The 17,713-nt window shown below is 42.0% G+C and overlaps 1 protein-coding gene across 2 annotated transcripts in view; it reads right to left on the reverse strand.

Annotated features, from left to right (window-relative positions):
* Atp10d (ATPase phospholipid transporting 10D (putative)) overlaps positions 1–17,713 on the reverse strand; it is a 112,234-nt gene that overhangs the window by 50,554 nt on the left and 43,967 nt on the right. For both annotated transcript variants that reach the window (XM_087583785.1, NM_001427806.1), the window contains 8 exon segments: positions 15,735–16,061; positions 13,331–13,525; positions 7,947–8,151; positions 5,393–5,478; positions 2,276–2,382; positions 1,892–2,023; positions 1,288–1,415; positions 926–1,178 (listed from right to left, as the gene is read on the reverse strand). In XM_087583785.1, the coding sequence (XP_087439911.1) occupies positions 926–1,178; positions 1,288–1,415; positions 1,892–2,023; positions 2,276–2,382; positions 5,393–5,478; positions 7,947–8,151; positions 13,331–13,525; positions 15,735–16,024 (1,396 nt within the window). In that variant the 5' untranslated portion in view covers positions 16,025–16,061.

The following is a 17,713-nucleotide window of genomic DNA, read 5'->3' on the forward strand; positions in this document are numbered from 1 at the left end:
ACAGAGTGACATCCAGGATGGTCAGCCAGGGCTGTTACACAGAAAAAAAAATCCCGTCTCAAAAAAGTGACTTTTACATTTTGATATGCATGCTAATCATGTCAGGATTCTGTTAGATGAGATTTTAATCACAGCTCCATAACTTCCAATACAGCCCAGGTGCTCTGATGACGCTGATGATGCCAGGACATGGGTTACACTTCCAAGTTGGCAGGTTTTAAACACATAACAGTATTGCCAAGTGCGCTTAGATCATTTGTATGTGTGAGGAGGATACCATCATGCAGCAGTAGTCTTTCTAGAATTCTTTCAAGGTAGAAAATCCTGAAACACTGGCCATAGAAACCCAGATACTGTTAATAGCTTTTATTTCAGTGCAAATATTATGTCTCAAACTACATCCTGGGAAGAATCTAGCTTTATCCCAAACCCATTGATCCCCCACAGCTCCGTGTATACAGCTGTGTGGAAGACAGTGTTACCAAAACAGACTGAGCATCGCAGTACTCACCACCTGGTACCCTTCATCATCCAGTGACTATAGTGTGAAGTAGTAGGTCCCTCAGCGTCCACTGACCTCTAGAGCACTGCTCCTCAACTTCCTAATGCTGCACCCCTTCAATACACTTCCTCATGTTGTGGTGACTCCCAAGTACGATATTATTTTTGTTGCTGCCTCATAACTAATTTCACTACTGTTATGGATCATAGTGTAAACATCTGTGTTTTCTGATTGTCTTAGATGCTCCCTATGAAAGGGGTTGTCAATCACAGGCTGAGTACCACTATTCTAAAGGAACAATAATATAACACAAAGCCCACTGGGCTGAGTTAATGACTCAATACTGCAACCTGAAAAGCGTACCAGGGAGGTAAGCGGTTGGGAGAAAGTTACAGGCGGTTTGGGTAGGGACCCCTCACTCACCATTTTCTTCATGGCAGTAGTCAAACCCTGCTACACTGCACCTCCGAAACACCATCTTATTCTCGGTGAGAGTTCCTGTCTTATCGGAAAAGAGGTACTGAATCTGCCCAAGGTCCTCAGTGATGTTCAGAGCTCGGCACTGAATGGTAGAGTCCATCTTCTCATTGTAGAACTCTACATCACTCTGGATGAAATAGATCTGTCCCAGCTTCACGATTTCGATGGACACGTAGAGAGAAATGGGAATCAAGACCTAATCAAGGGGCAAACAGTTTTCAAAGGGTAAAGCCAGGGCGATCCGGTGAGCACAGCTAGATAATAGGCTAAGGTCAACATTCTCTGCTAAGTGTGGCAGGGATTACCTGTAACAAGATGATCATGGTCCAGAACACATAGAATCCTGTCAACACCGGGGATAGGACGCGTCCATCCGGCTCAGGGATGTTAAAAAAGAGCATGTTTTCATACCTGCTCAGCCATATTCCGTGACCTTTAAAAAGCACACAGACGCCAAAAGGATGCTACAGGGAGCAGAGCATGCAAATAGAGAACCACGCCCCTCAAGAAAAAAACACATGAATGTTTACTTTGAACACCAATTGTTTGTTCTTTAAAACAAGCTCAAAATCATAGGACTACTCAGTCTCTTGACCTTTATATTCTCTCTCTCTCTCTCTCTCTCTCTCTCTCTCTCTCCCTCTCCCTCTCCCTCTCCCTCTCCCTGTGTCTGTCTGTCTGTCTATCTATCTATCTATCTATCTATCTATCTATCTATCTATCTATCTATCTATCTCTTCTCAGGTCTTTTTGGCTTCATGAACAGTGTTGTAAAGGACAAGACAAGAAAACATTCAGGAAAAATTAACAAATTAAAACTCTCTTACGAAAACCAAACCTGGATGTTATTTTGGGAAAAATAGTAGAAAATAAAACTGACAAGGTATTAGGTGATTGAACTTTACCCACCCAGTGCTCCCGTTAAGCACATGACAATCAGAAGCAGGACACACCAGAGGACGTCCGTGTTTGCTCTCCTCTCTAACTTACTGCGCTTATACCGCGGCCCACTGTTGTTCAGCATCGCTTTGGTCTCATGACCTGCAGAGAAAGCACCAAGTCTGGGGACAACGCACACGCAGGCAGCTGCTAACCCACCCCATCAAACGCGGCCGCAGAACGTTTTGCCAGTTTGATCTGTCCATGCAATTCGCTTGGGGGAACCAGGATTCTGGGAGGTTAAGTTCACCGAGACACAGTTTACCTTCTGTAGATTCCGTTCTGAGGAAACGAGGAATGCTAACACATAGGAGGCACCGAGGAGATCTCAGTAAAGGGAGGAGCAGAACGAACCTGCATAGACCACAATGCCCACAACAGCCTCTGTGTTTCTGATCGTGCACCCTCGGAGCAATAAGTTCTCTTTGCTGAGGCCCACACGTTCTTTGTTGGAGTGTTCCCTGGAAGAAAGGCAGCATGTAGATTTTTAAATGGCAAAAGTGGGGAGGTAAGGTGAGAGTCTGGAATATTCTATACCCTATGTGGTGAGTGTGACGGCTCACAGGGAAGGCTTCAAGTCTCTGGGCCATTTGCTTCTGCTGTTGTAATTACCTGCTGTGCAGAGGGGAAAGCTGCAACAAGTTGCAAATTCCTGTTCTTTCTAGAAGTTACTGTTTGTGCATTCCATTACTACAAGAACTCAAAAGCACTCTAAACGAAGAGCCTGCCTTGCTAGAACACACTGTATTCAGAGAACTTAGTTGATGAAAGAGACAGTCTTGATTTAGAAAAGTAGGATTTTTGATTTGGCTGAAATTAAAAACCCTGCTGGGCACTGACAACTGGTGTTGGCTCAGCACATTGAATCAAAGATCGATGGGAAACTGCGTAATCAGAGGTGAAGGCCGACACCACCCGTCTGAGAACAGGACAGGGGGCATCACAGGCCTCCTGATTTACAGGAAAGGGGGGGAGGCCCCCAGATTTATCAGAGAATGACAACCTGAAGTCTGTGGCAGAATTCTGAGGCTCCACGCCTCCGGAATCACAAGCAATGTTTTGTGTGTATGTAGGTAGGATATATGTGTAGGTCTTGCTGTTTTTAGAGACAGAATCTGATTCGTTCAACAGATTCTGCCTAAGGACAGCTGGCAAAGACGAGCCAGAGAAACAAGGTAAACCTCACCAGAAGGAGGCAGGTGGCTAAGTGCTTCCAGTAGACGCGGCCTGGCTCACTCAAAGAATGAACGTATAGGAGAAGGGAAGGGGAGGGCTGGGCTCTGCACAAAGAAAAGGCAATCCATCCTCTCCACCTGGAATTGGGGAAAGGACCTTATTTCTTGGGACAGGATAATTAGAAATTGATTAGCTAAATGTAATGTCAAACTTATTGTGTAGCCCTGTTTTGATGAAGACAATTATCATAAAATATTTTTTTCCCATCGGGTGGAAAAATGTGAACCAATTCCTGGTCCTAGATGAGATCAATGGTTTTGCTTCTCCAGTGTGATGATGGCTGTGTGTTTTTTATACTGTCCTCATCTGCTCTGAGTATATGATGATGAAGTTATGCATCACGGGGCAGGGGAGGAAGTGGGAGAGAAGGCTCAGCGTTAGCACAACTGTGAGATGGCACGGCTGCGGGGAGAACCTGAGTGTTCCTCACACTTTTCCTTCCACTTTTACACACTTGGAAACTTGGGTAAGAGCCCGTTTCAAAATTACCGAAGCAGTTACTTGACTAAACTATGACAAGAGCACAGGGTAAAATCAGTGAAAGAGTTACAAAAACAAGCAAGAATGACCTTTCACACAGTGGGAAAAAGTCATCTCAATTTTGTCATTAAATTTTGATGGCTTTCTAAGCAATAATCACTAATCTGTAAGCAGCTGTTGTTTCTTACTTGAGTGAAATTCGTCAATAAATCTACCACCCTGACTCTCGGAATCTGCAAAGAAAATAAAGTAAAAACCCACAGAAGTTTACTATTGATAAGAAAAAGGAAGCAAATGGGAATGGATCCTGGACTGCCCACAATGAGAACAGTTAAAGACAGCTATTATCATTCCCCAATGTTTTATAGTCATGAATAATAATTTTTACAATCATAAAAGGGAATGGCTTCATTCATTAATCTCTATTTGTATAAAATTTTCAAGAAATAAAAAAACAAACTATTAAAATTTCAAAAAGGCAAAAGAAAAAGGGAAGGAAAAGGGAAGAGGTCGGCCATTTTACTCCCAGTCTTACTGACTTTATTCTAGCTGAATTTATTCTAAACTTCTGTGTAGAGAGATGTCACTTCAAGAGGCATCCCTGACCTTAGTCTAACTTCATTCATGTTACTTCGTTGGTTTGGCTAAGAGTCTGAGCTTATTCTTCAGCTCAAGCTGACCACACACTCACTATCAAACCTAGGTTGGCTTTGAACCTGTGGCAATCCTCTAGTCACAGCCTCCAAAGCCATGGGTTTACAATGCTGGCTTCATAGATGAGAAAGTGAAGACAAAGACTTCAGAGTTACAAGTGTCATATGTAGGTAACCACCAGCCAGTATTCATGGTAGCATTCGCTGCAGAATCCTTACAGCGGGGAGTTAAAACCTAAAACCACCATTCCTCAAGTCATTCTACTAGGATCAGTCTTCCTCCCTAGAAGCCTCGTTTTCATCCTTAGTTCACGAGAAACATTAGTGTTTCCTTGAATCTCTTGGCATGCTTTAAATGACCAGATAACGGAATCAGGACAATTTTAGTCTTTAAAAATGGGAAATTAGGTGGGAAAATTTCTCTTCCTAAGTTTTTTTTTCCCCTTGTAAAAATAAAGTTAATGAGCATAAGTTGGCAGAGTCATAAAATATCTAAGTTTCAGAAGTCAAGTTTGGGATTACAAAACACCCCACACTATAGGCACTCTGCGGAGAGGTGGGGATGGTGTGTTAAGTGTAGAGACTAAATGCTACTATGGCTTCCCACACTCTAAGGTAAGCTCCCAAGTCGGTGACTAACCCTTTCCAACCAGAATTGCATTCCTGCTACTCTGATTCCCATAAAAGAAACAGATTATCCTATTATGCCTGCACAAATCCCTCCTTCCAAACTTTCCCATCTTCTGAGCCTACCACGAAGCCTGGCGATCCTATCTGTCATCCAAGGTGAGACGGAAGAACAAATTCAAGGCAAGCCTGGGTTGCTTAGTAAAGTCAAGGCTGGCCTATGCTATACTGTCCTGTAATATATTCTTATACCACAGGAAGCAGTGATTCTAGGAACGCTTTACGAGGGTTTTATTGTTTAGATTATTTTATGATACATGCAGATGACCGTTTATTAAATTCTAAGGTATACCAAACTACAGGGGGCCAAACATGCAGCCTCTAGTGAGTTGCACTGGGTGCGAATCCAGAAAATCATTACTGAACTAAGAACTCTTTCTTTCAGACCCACAAAACCAAGTTCCGCGTCACTCACAGGAAGCCTCGGAATCTGCTGAGGTCATTATTTGGACTTTCACATTCTATCCTACTGGAAAACTTCTCAGGATCAACTTCAGAGTCCTAAAAATATTTTTAAAAAAAATCACAGAAGAAAAAAAATTTAAGATGGCATCTTGGTATTTAAACACTGCATCATTTTGACCAATTCTTAATACATACAGTAATTAAAGCACACACACACACGCACGCACGCACGCACGCACGCACGCACGCACGCACGCACGCACGCACGCACGCACGCATTGCCTCAGAGCTCAGAGTGTATGCTGTGACTGCCTTAGGATGAAGAGGGGCCGGAAGGACCTTAGAGTATGATACAGATTCCACATCAGAAGGAGCATTTTGTTTGTTTGTTTTGTTTTTTCATATTAATCACATGATGCAAGTTTCAATTCGATATGCTCGCAGGATTCCGCATCAGAGTTTCCACTCATGGAGCAAACATTAGTGTCATGAGCCATGGAACTATTTTGTTGTGGTTGCCTATAACCTACGTTCAGAGCATGTGGAAAAACCTTCGAGAACGTAAGTATTCAATCTCATACACAGTCCATGAATACAATTCCCAACTAAGCAGGACATCACCATCTCTCAAAATTCTCTCGCGGAGCACACAGATACTTTTATAATTCTGTTATGAAACCAATGGTGATTGTAGGCAAAATGTCTTTAAAAACATTGTCTGGGGCTGGAGAGATGGCTCGGTGGTTAGGAGCACTGGCTGTTCTTCCAAAGACCAAAGTTCAATTCCCAGCACCCATGTGGCAGTTCCCAGCTTGTGGAACTCTAGATCCAGGAGATCCAACACACACACATAGGCACACATGCAGGCAAGACACCAACGCACATAAAAACACCAAAACACTGTCTGTAGGACGTGGCTTCCTTAAAAACCAGACACCAGCTGGGACATGGGTGGCTCATGCACATGATTTCAGCACCTAGTAAGCGTGTTATGAGTTTAGAGCCAGCCAGGGCTATTGTGTGGTGAAGTTCAGGCTGGCCTGGGTTACAGAAAACCTTCTCTCGGAAGTGTGACGAGCAACAGAGAAAACAAGTTTGGTTATAGCTATTTGAGTAATATTTTTATATTACTGTAGCAAATCCAGAAAACATGAACTATATGACAATATAATTTGATTTGTTATTAATCCCTATTGAATTCTTTTGACATACTAGAGTCTACACTACATACTTGAACTCCATAAAACAATTTCTTTTTCCCAATCCACTGAGGCTGGCACTACAATCCGGCTTAGGAACAGCTGCAGATACACAGAGGACCAGGAGTTTGCCCAAGTTCTCAATACAAACTGCAAATGACAAGGGAGTGACTGTGCTCGTGTGGAACTGAACCCAAAGTGTGTCTGTTAGCCAACTGACAGCAGCGTAATGTGCACTTAGTGCTGCGATGGAACTCTATTCGAGATGTTGTCAGAATCCCAGAAGTAGGGCTGCTTATGAAAGGGGCAAAGACATTGAGCTCAGAAGCAGCTGAACCACGGGACAAGCTGCATGAAGAGTCATAGGTAGAAAAGGATAAGGAAGAAATGCTAAGCTGCCAGGAGGCTGAGACAGTTTTATTTATGCATATAAGATGAAGACAGGGCTGGAGAGATGGCTCAGCGGTTAAGAGCACTGGCTGCTCTTCCAGAGGTCCTGAGTTCAAATCCCAGCAACCACATGGTGGCTCACAACCATCTGTAATGAGATCTGGTTCCCTCTTCTGGTGTGTCTGAAGACAGCTACAGTGTGCTCATATATAATAAATAAATCTTTTAAAAAAAAAGATGAAGAGATTTCAACTTACTGATACTTCAGGTTTTCAGGTTTTAAAAAAAAAAACAATTACATTTAAAAATTTTTTATCTCAAGTGTTTCCAGACAGAGGGAAAGCGATGTTTAGCTCTGAGCATGGTGTTTCACCCAATTCAAACAACAATGCCAAGAAAGAGACACGACTTCCATGTCACTATGAGGAAACTCAGTCATCATGTACCCAAATAACTTCATGGGATCATCACTTTGTGAGTAAAAAACACAAAGCGACCAGTGGCAGAGCGAAGATTTACTTTCTCGAATTTCTGCCAGCCTCATTTCCCTTACCACAGCAAGATGGGCAGCCAGAGGGCTATGGCATGGGAAAGTGTTTTTTTAAAGCTTTGGAATATGAGTAATTAGACATTTAGGAACAATGACGAAAACTCAAAATATAAGACCCCAAGAGTAAGAAAATGAAATTATGCCATGATGATGTCTATTGCAGATGAACTTGGCTGGGCTCCCCTAAGGCTGTGACAAAGAGTCTGCTGGCGGGCCAGAGAGTGTGAACTCCCAGGTCCATCCTCTTATCTATAAAATGTAACATGCGTCCACTGAGAGCTGAAAGTTCTATTTAGTCGGTGGTAAAAATTAAACTAAAAATCTCTCTAACCAGTAAAAAAAAAAATTAGCCCAGACCTTTCCTGAGGAGGAAGGAGCGTCCCGAACCCTCCAGCTAAGAAGACAGACAGACAGACACTGCTCACCTGCTCTGCATAGCCGCGTACCACTTGCCTCTGCTTTAAATTGCTCTCTCCATCAAGGCCGGAAGTCTCGATGTGGCAGATTCCATCAGGGTCTGTGGAAAAGAGTAAGACCATGTCTGCAGGAATGATCTCGTTGCAGGACAGGCGGATGAAGTCCCCGACGGTGACGTTTTTCCAGCAACAGTCAATGTACTTTTTTTCTTTCCTAAAATTGAACAAACAAAAATATTTAAAAAAAAAAAAAAAAAGTAGACTTGGAGAGATGGCTCAGTGGTTAAGTGCACTGTCTGCTCTTCCCGAGGTCCCGAGTTCAATTCCCAGCAACCACATGGTGGTTCACAACCATCTGTAATGAGATCTGCTTCCCTCTTCTAGTGTGTCTGAAGACAGCTACTTATACATAAAATATTTTTTTTAAAGTAGCAATCATTTGATCATTTCTTAAAATCTTAGTCTGTAATTATGACTATTTTGTGTATTAAATTCTAAAGGAGACACTACAGAATTGGTAAAAGCAAAGGCTTCATTTGGAAAACTTAGTTATTAAGTCACTTAAACATAACTTAGTTATTAAGTCGCTAAAACATGAAGCTGACACTTTAAAGTCAGCTTTTCTCTCCCACTGTGGGATTTTTTTTTTAGCCCTTATGCTGTTTGAACGAATGTCTAAGACAGAATTATAATTAACATTACATGGATACATTCATATGTAAAACAGTTCTTGCACGTGATTCTGTGATGACGTAAGAAGGACCTGAAAGTGCCACAAGACACATTATCTCATCTCAAAGAGCCCTGTGACACACACTAGACGGATAATGAAGGAAAACCCACACCCGCCATTGTATTCAGTATTGTAAGTATGTGAAGATTAGCTAAAGTGCACAGGAGAACAGGCCTAAGAAAAACGGTGGTGCACGCCGGTTGTATAAGGGACGCGGGCTTCTCTGCGAGTCTCCTGCACCCCTCCCCCATCTTCCCCAACACTGCAGATGCGATTACTCCTGACTGCAGCATCTGATACCTGCATCATCTATACATCTTATCCCCTTTAAAAACACTGTTTCGCATTCTATCCTTTTTATAGTATTTTATTGTGTGTTACATTTTTAGTTAGCGTCTGTATACATGCATACTGGGCGCAGTGGCACACACTTGCAACCCCAACATTCAACAGGCTAAGGTCTCAAAAATACATACATACATACATACATACATACATACATACATACATACGTTGCAAAGCTACTTATTTTATAGTTATAAAGATGGAATTTATACTCACTCCAAAGAATCCTGAAAGTTACTTAAAACTAATCTAGGTTGTATAATATGTTAAAAGTCATTAATTCATCAGGCTAACCGGAAATGCTGTCCTAGACTACTTAAATAGCTTCTGCCATGCAAACTTCATGAGCAATACAAGGAATTGCTTAGTTTGAAGGGATAAATACGTGGACATAAGCATACAGCTTTACGAATGCCTAGTGCATAATGCCCAGTCTAACTAGGAGAAGGAGAAGTCTCATTATCTTAAGGATTTGTCAGTCTACAGAGAAAGGTAAATCAATAATTTACTTTGGTTTTTCCAAAAATTCTCTCTAGTGTCTATGCATACTACTGAATTTTTCCATGGAGAGAAGTAGCAGAAAATTCTCACAAAAGGTAGAAGTTCTACTTGGAACTTTCAGTCCTATGTGCCATGCATACCTAGGAAAAAGGAATTTATTCTATAGAAAATGGAGTCACTACAGTTCACAAACAAGGTGTGCCCCTGCTCATTTCTGTAGCACAGTAAAGGACCACTGAGCAGCAGTCTAGTTAGTGGTTGGAAAAGACAAGAGACCAATGGAGAGTTACTGAGATAATTCAAAGGAGGGATGAGAAGGCTCAGGATTAAAGCTATAGCAGGAAGGATGAATAAAAGATTAAATGGAGACATATTTAGGTACTAGAGAAAGCCATTTCCTGACTCGTTACATGTAAGCAACTTGAAAGATGACAGGGGGCTGGAGAGATGGCTCAGCTGTTAAGAACACTGACTGATCTTCCAGAGGTCCTGAGTTCTATCCCCAGCAACCACATGGTGGCTCACAACCATCTGTTATGGGGTCATATGCCTTCTTCTGATGTGTCTGAAGACAGCTACAGTGTACTTACAGATAACAAATAAATAAACCTTTAAAAGAAATAAAAAGTCAACTGGCTGACAGGCAAAGATACAAGAGTCCTTAGGGGTTAGAAACTTTAAGAAGACAAAGTGAAAGGACAGGCAAAGGGAAATGGTACCATACAAACCAAAGGAGATGAACATTTCAAAGAGGGAGCGATACCAGTCCACACCTACAAAGGGACCCGGTTTAACAAGCACCAACATGCCTATGGCCTTTGCTCATCAGGGGATCTGATGGCCTTCTAGAAAGGGTGATCACATGAAATTTGTTGAGAGGCAGAATGAAGGAGTAACTACCATCACCAACAAAGAGATGTTTAAAGGTCGGAAAAGACTTCACGGATACTGCGGACATTCTGTGTATCCACTATTCGTTTGTACCATTTCTATTGTATGGGTAACAGCCTTCCTAAAGCCCAGAGACAGATGGACTGCTCCCCGGTTCATGATGCTACTGCAAGGTGATTTAACACTTATGAGCTGGTCCTCCTGGGAAAAGGTATGTCATTTGGAAGGTGCGCTTGAAGGGCTAGCCCTTTGGCTCCTTTCTTGGCTTCCTGGCTGTTGTAAGGTGAGCAGTTTTCTCTGTCGTGTGAACTTGTCATGACAAGCTGCACCATCAAAAGCAATGAGAAAAGGAGACCATGGAGAGACACTTTCCAATTGTAACTCAAAAGAACCCTCCATCTTTTAAAGAATACCCTATCTGGCATTTTATTATAGTAACACAAACCCGTTTGTTTAATAACTGTGTCTTAGGACGTCTCTAGTGTCATGAAAACTTTATGAACAGCCCTTACCTTAAAGGTGATCTAAAGTAAATCACGTTTCTGTATTAGTTCATTCTAACTTAATTGGGGTATTATAGGGCTTAAATGTTCAAAAAAAATTTCTACAGTACTGTTTGTTATTTTTATATGATATTTACCCATAGAAATTAGCTACTTTGAGACAAGCCAGATATTATGAATATGAAACAAATTATCTGCATAGAAATGTCAACCCTCTTCTTCCAAACATTAGCTCCATTTAATAGCTCCATACTTTCACCCTAAATTTTCTGAGAAATATTTTTCTTCCATAACCCTTTTAATATTCCATGGGCATTTAAATTAGCATATGTAAATCAACATGGTTTGGCTTTATAGCCTATTTTTATTTCTTTTTATCTTTATTGTTCCAAGGACAATTTGGAAGACGAAGTATAATAAACATTATTTCTTCCATAGCTCTGAGCAAAAATAAATTGCCTGGAATATTGGTAAAATGATATAAAGTTACCCAGTCTCTTATAAAATGCAGTCAGGGGTTATAAAATGGATATTAATAGACTAGAATAGTGTATTTCATCAATAAATGTATAAGAAAATTATCTAAACGTACCCCAGAGAGGTTCTACCAAGCTTCCCATTGGGCAGTTAACATCTAGGAAACAGAACAGTGCTATTATAAAGTCTCATGTGCTAATTAAATGACTTGCCCATGTGCCAAGAAAACCTCTTGCTAACTGCCATTAGCCTGCCATTGTAATGCTGGTGGCTAACCTGTCTTTAGCACTTAAAACACACTCAGCATGGTGCTTGAGTTATTTTCATGAGGAAATAAACTGGACATAAGCTATCTTATACAATCTGCCCAAGGCTACAGAGATAGTAAGTGAGGGAAAAAAATCAAGATGATAACGTTTTAGAAAAATACAGAAATCAAAGACACACTGTTGCCGGTAAACTAGTGGTAAAGGCAACAAGTCTTTACACATATGACAATCTGTCTGCAAACTACATGTGCACATATATATTACACACAGATACACACAGATACTGCCCTTCCTTTCTGCTGAGTTTGGGATTACAAGCGTCTAAATATCTAAGTCTGGATTTTGTCACTATGTGAATATTGTGATATTTGATTTCTTCCAGATAGGGTCCAAAGGTCAGTACAGTTTAGCCTGCCACCATCCCTGGCACTTTCTAAGTACTCAAGGGCTATTGCATGACTTGTGGAAATGGTGCACACATGCTCTGTGGCTTTCAACTGCAAATTAGAAACCGTTACTCTCAAAGTATCTTAAGATTTGGTATCAGGGTGTGTGTGTGTGTGTGTGTGTGTGTGTGTGTGTGTGTGTGTGTGCGGGCGCGTGTGTGTGTATGTGTTGGTTTGGTTTCCTTCATAAATAGCATAAGAATTAAAACTACTTTTCACCATTCAGGTTAATCTCACATCCTCTTATGATGATGAGAAATAAATTATTTTCCTTGTTTCTTAATGAGTCTCTAAAGAAAATCATGTTGCGAAAGCTACCGAAGACGTCTAATTATGAACAGAGTTCACAACCCTGCGGGCTTTAGCTTGAATGCCACATCTTCAAACAAGTTTCCCTTAACCTTTTTCTCTATGATTCTCCTAAGGGAGAGGACAAGTTGGGAGAGGACAAGTTGCTGTGAGCCATGCAGTTTACTAAGTATTAATTTACATCTAAAAGGAAGCAGCCAGGAGCTGCATATTGTGAATATCCCTGTTTAAACTCACCTTTCTTGAGTTCACTCAGGTCTCTGTCTTTACATACTGTGAATGAAAGCATGCGACAGAGCAGACAGGTTCCTGCATAAACCCCTCCTATGATGCCTTGGGTATTGTTGCAATAGGATGTCTTGGGTTTTATGCACAAAAAGAATTCTATTCTGTTTTCACAACCCTTTTCTCCATAAATGACTCTACTTCTCATGACCACACAACTTTTTGTGTCTATTCAAGTTATTTGTCCTTTTTTTGACTCTCCGCTTGGTTCTAGTACCAAGGCCAGCAACTATCTTGCTGAGACTATATCGAGTGTCACTGTGCCCAGCTCTCAATCCAGGTCAAATCGTTTCAGGTCCTCTATGAGTGAGTCCGAAGGGTTTGCTTTTGTTTTTGTCAAGTCCTTGATTGACAATGGCTTTTGGTTCCCCTCCATGACTTTGATTAAATCCACTGGAGGATTTTAAGAAATGTTAATTAAAATCAGTAATAACTGTGGACGTAGATCACTTGACTAATGTGTAAAAGACTATGAAGTCCTGAATTCAATCCCTGGTACCAGGATAGGTAAAACAAAACAGAAACGATAACATCCCATCAGTACAAAAAGGGTCCTGATCATACCCAACAGTAGGAGGAATAACATGTTCATAAATCATATAGTACACTCCTTGGCGACACCCCACCCACTTACCTACTGTAAACTTTGGTTATTAAGTTGTTGATCTGCTTGTCGATTTTGTATTTCCGGTAGTCTTCCAAGCCATCTTTAATTGCAATGATTGTGAGAACCACTACCAGAGGCAGCATGGTGATTTCCTTTTGGAAGGCTTCTACCAAAGGCACCCAGTTCAGGACCACGAGGAACAGGAAATATAGATTGGCGGCCCTGCAAGCCAAGCACACACAGGGAGATTTTCATGGAACACACAAGAGCTGAAATCAAAGAAGCAAGACATTGTTTTTCGTGCTTTGGGGAAAGTCAGTATTAACTGATTTTACAGGTCACAGAATAGAGAATTAACAGCATCTAGCAAATATGAAGTATTGATATCTATCCGGGACATTTAGCTTGGATCTTATTTGAATAAATATAAGTTTTTATTCAGTAAGTATGTAAGAGTGAACATTTGAATTGGATGGTCTTGAGTAATATAATACATGATGAAAAAGGAATTACCATTTCTCTCTAAAAGTTAAAAAGAAAAGCAGACATTCTGAGTCAACACAAGAGATTTAAACCAGGCTCAAAATGAGCAAGGATATCTGGAATTTTCTCTCCTTGAGACTTTTTCTTTCCACACTATTCAGAGCCACGATGCACAGGAAACTCTTCCATCCCCCAAACTTTGCTATTTTATATATTCAAATAAAAAAAAGATCACACAAAGGACAGGGCTCAGCCCTGCACAGTTATCAGGAATTTTTCTTTTGCCCTTGACAGCTCAAACTCCTTAAAAGAAAAATCTGCCCAAATGTCTCCTCTGTCGTGCCCCATTCAGTTTGTTCTGAACATTTTTTTCTCTTAACTGTTTTTGTTAGATCTCCAAATATTTCTATATGGATCACATCCGGGTCCACAGCTCAAGGGAACACCGTGTGCTGTGGAGTTAACAGACTCCCAGGTATCCCTGCTCACTTTGAGCCTTGTTTAAATCTAACGTGTTCGTTCAGAATGTCTGTTTTTCTTTTTAACGTCTAAAAGTTACCTTTTTAACAGACATAAACGCCTGTAGCCCCTAAGGTTATTAATCTCACAAATGAGCACTTTAAACAGAACTGCTATTCAGGAAGTGTACATAGAGCCTACGAAGTACAGAGGAGAATCTCTGGATTCACACTGGCTCAGCGTCTCCCGAACAAGGAACTGCGTGGCACGGCTGCTTTTTGGTCCTTGCTTCCCTTTTCCTGGGACGTTTTGTAATCATCGCACTCACCATGTTCATTTAATGCTCTTCTCTTCCTCCTACCTCCCCAAGCCAGGCTGTAGCATCCGTACTCGCCTGTCTTCCCCTTCATCCCCACATTGTCAGAGCATAGGTCTCCATGACAACTCACCAGGATACATACAGCGGCTTCCGAAAAGCTCACATTGTCTCCAGTTTGTCTCAAGTCCTCACCTCACTGTCTCCCAGCGTGCTTTTCTCCTCTTTAGAACCATGCTTGCTGTATTGCGTCTCAATTCTCTATCCTGACAGCAACACCCCTCGGGTGGGTTAGACCCTCCTGTCCAACATTACTTCCTATCGTTCTGCAACACAGACACTAGGTATCATAGAGAGGAAACCTCCCAGGCTTCACGTAAGTCTTCTATGCTGAGGTCTTTGTCTTCTCACTGCCCTTCCTTCCCCCACATGAAATATGCTTGCCCACTCCTGGACAGAGGATGCCCCGCCCTCCATAATTAAAATGAGCACCGAACCCCCTTCTATTGTAACATCTCATAGTATGATTTCTCTTGTAGGCTTCCGCTCTGACGGACAGCACTTTATAATAACTGTCAGCCCACTGTACCCTCCCCAACGGGAGGGCATCCTCTACACACATCCTATAGATAACCTACGGAATCCATGAGGAGAGGAGCAAGCTACACCTGCGTTTTCTTCACTGTCCGAGATCTCAGTAAGCTCTGGGATATGCCTGCTAAACTGAATTACGCCACTGCTCTACATAATAACATTACATTCACTTAAGGGTCCTGTTTTTTTTTTTTCTTATTTTCAAGTAAGAAAAATCTGCAATTAAAATACAACATGGTTTAGCAGAAAGGACACCGAAGCACAAAGGAGGAGGCCCAGGGTTATAGCATCTGCTCCGCCATTTATTACGGGTGTGGCATTGGCAGAGCCACAGACCGGGTTCCTATATGAGAATGAAATAGATAACAGCATCCTTCACAAACAGAAGACGTCCTTCCAACTGTACAGAACTGTGTGACCCTAAGGCACCCTCGCTCCAGCCTAGACCTGACTCTAACTTGCCTTGTATGATTACATGCATTAAGCTGATATATAAGAAAATGGGGATTCGGCGGGAGTATCAAGTAGAAGGATGAGGAACATTCTGAGACTTGACTTCCTCTGAAAGGACCACAGTACCTGTGAAACTGTTCAAATAAGTTTCTTGGCACAAAGTTCAGAAGTGTGTACTTGGTCGTCCGTATCCGGTTATTCACGTAGGTTCCAGAAAACCTTTCATACTCATCTTTGAAGCCCTGAAGGTGAGGAATGACGACACGGTGCTTCCCCGCGGGTCTGGGGGTCTGGGGGGACTTGCCCCCGCAGGCGAGCAGTGAGGAGTAGTTGTATGACCTCTCATCGTCACCCTGGGTCCTCCCATTCATCAGCCGATGCCAGTGATGTCTGGCCCACCGGAGAAGCTCAGTCATGTCCAAGACGCAGGGAGACCTGGCTGGTATAGGTGACCTAGCAAACAAAAACACACTTCTTGTAAGTCTCTGAAAACTTGTAAAGTTTGCCCAGTCTTCTTTTTCTGTACCAGACGACTATGTGGCCTAGTTCGTCTATGTGTAATTGGAAACGCACAGATCACCGCTGTTACATCATTTAAACTCAGTTCTTGTTAAAGCATGCACCTTCCTCCTCAGGAGACAGGCATGTGATTAGCTAAGCAACAAAAGACAGAGCCTACAAGACAACCGCTTTGGCTTTAATGTGTACAAGTCTCCTTGCTTCCCTGGACATCGGCTTTCTCCTTTTTGAAACCAGACTACGCACACACGTCAGGAAGTTGCCATGAAGCTTCAATGGGTAGCATGCAAATGGTCCAGCCTACGGCCTGGTAGACAGTACGAAGTCTGTTGGGTCCTAAACATGGCTACAAGTCTTTCCCATCCCCTGTTCTCTTTCTTTGGCTGATAAATATCTTTTTTCACCATGACCGCATGCCTCACTCTGGCTAACAGAACACTAGGAAGCAAGACAGAGGCTGGAAAAGTGTTCTTTATCAGGTTGCCTATTCACACTGCTCACAACTCTTCCACCACCGCCATGAGCACCCACGTGCTCCTGCTGCCCAATGGGATAAGCACAGCGGGTCCACTTATACACGTGTGGCTGCGGCCTCTGGCTGTCGGCTGACCAGCAACACGTTACTGCAGATGACAACTGAGAACAAAGAAGAGCTGGAGCGTCCCCCAGATGAACTGAACTGGAAACAACCACCTACCAAACCGAGACAGTCGATGACGTCATGAGCCGAACTCTAACTGATGTAGCACCCCATCCTCATTTTTATTTTGTTTTGGTTTTTGGTTTTGGGGGATATTTTTGCTTTTAAGTGTTCCTTATTTTCCCAGAAATTTACTGTTAATGAGAAAGAACCTAGGGTTTATTAGGAGTTTACTATACTCCAAACACACTGCAAAACCCTTTACGGGCATTATTTCAATATGTTATCAATTAGGGCTGGAGAGATGGCTTCAGCAGTTTAAGATCATTTGCTGACCTTTCAGAGGACCCCCATCCATGTACGCATACATACACACATACACATACATAAAAGTAAAATAAACACATTCTTAAATTACATCAATTCTGTAGCACGAGTAGACACAGTGGATGCAAAGCACATCTTTCTGAAACAAGGGCTCGTTGTTATTGTACCTCGTTTGCCCGTGTATTTAGAGGACCTAACTAACACTAGGACCTAGAGTTGGAAAATGTCCCCCAAAAATTACACACTAGGTAATGGGCATACCGTTCAATGTGCTGCAAAAGAAGTCCAGGGCCTCTTAGGTTATCAGTGTTATCATTTATATCCTGGTATCAACTGCCAAAGTTTCTCACTTACAAAATCTGTAATGGGTTGCCCTAGTCATATGACAAAATGAACTCTGAGGTAGGCATCTTTAGGTACGGAGAAAAAATGGTGTATATGCTGATACTGCACTGGACTAGAAATGTAGACTTGGTAAAGACCTAGATCCCATTCTCCAAGAGCTGAGGTTCTAAGTGACCGGCTAGGCATGTACATATTTAAACGCACTCCTGGTATGAATCATAATTACGTCAATATTGTTTTTAAGAAGATTAAAGGGCTGGAGAGATGTCCCAGA

This window comes from Rattus norvegicus, chromosome 14 (genome assembly GCF_021556685.1).
Source record: "Rattus norvegicus strain SHRSP/BbbUtx chromosome 14, alternate assembly SHRSP_T2T, whole genome shotgun sequence".
NCBI classification, from domain to species: Eukaryota; Metazoa; Chordata; class Mammalia; order Rodentia; family Muridae; genus Rattus; species Rattus norvegicus.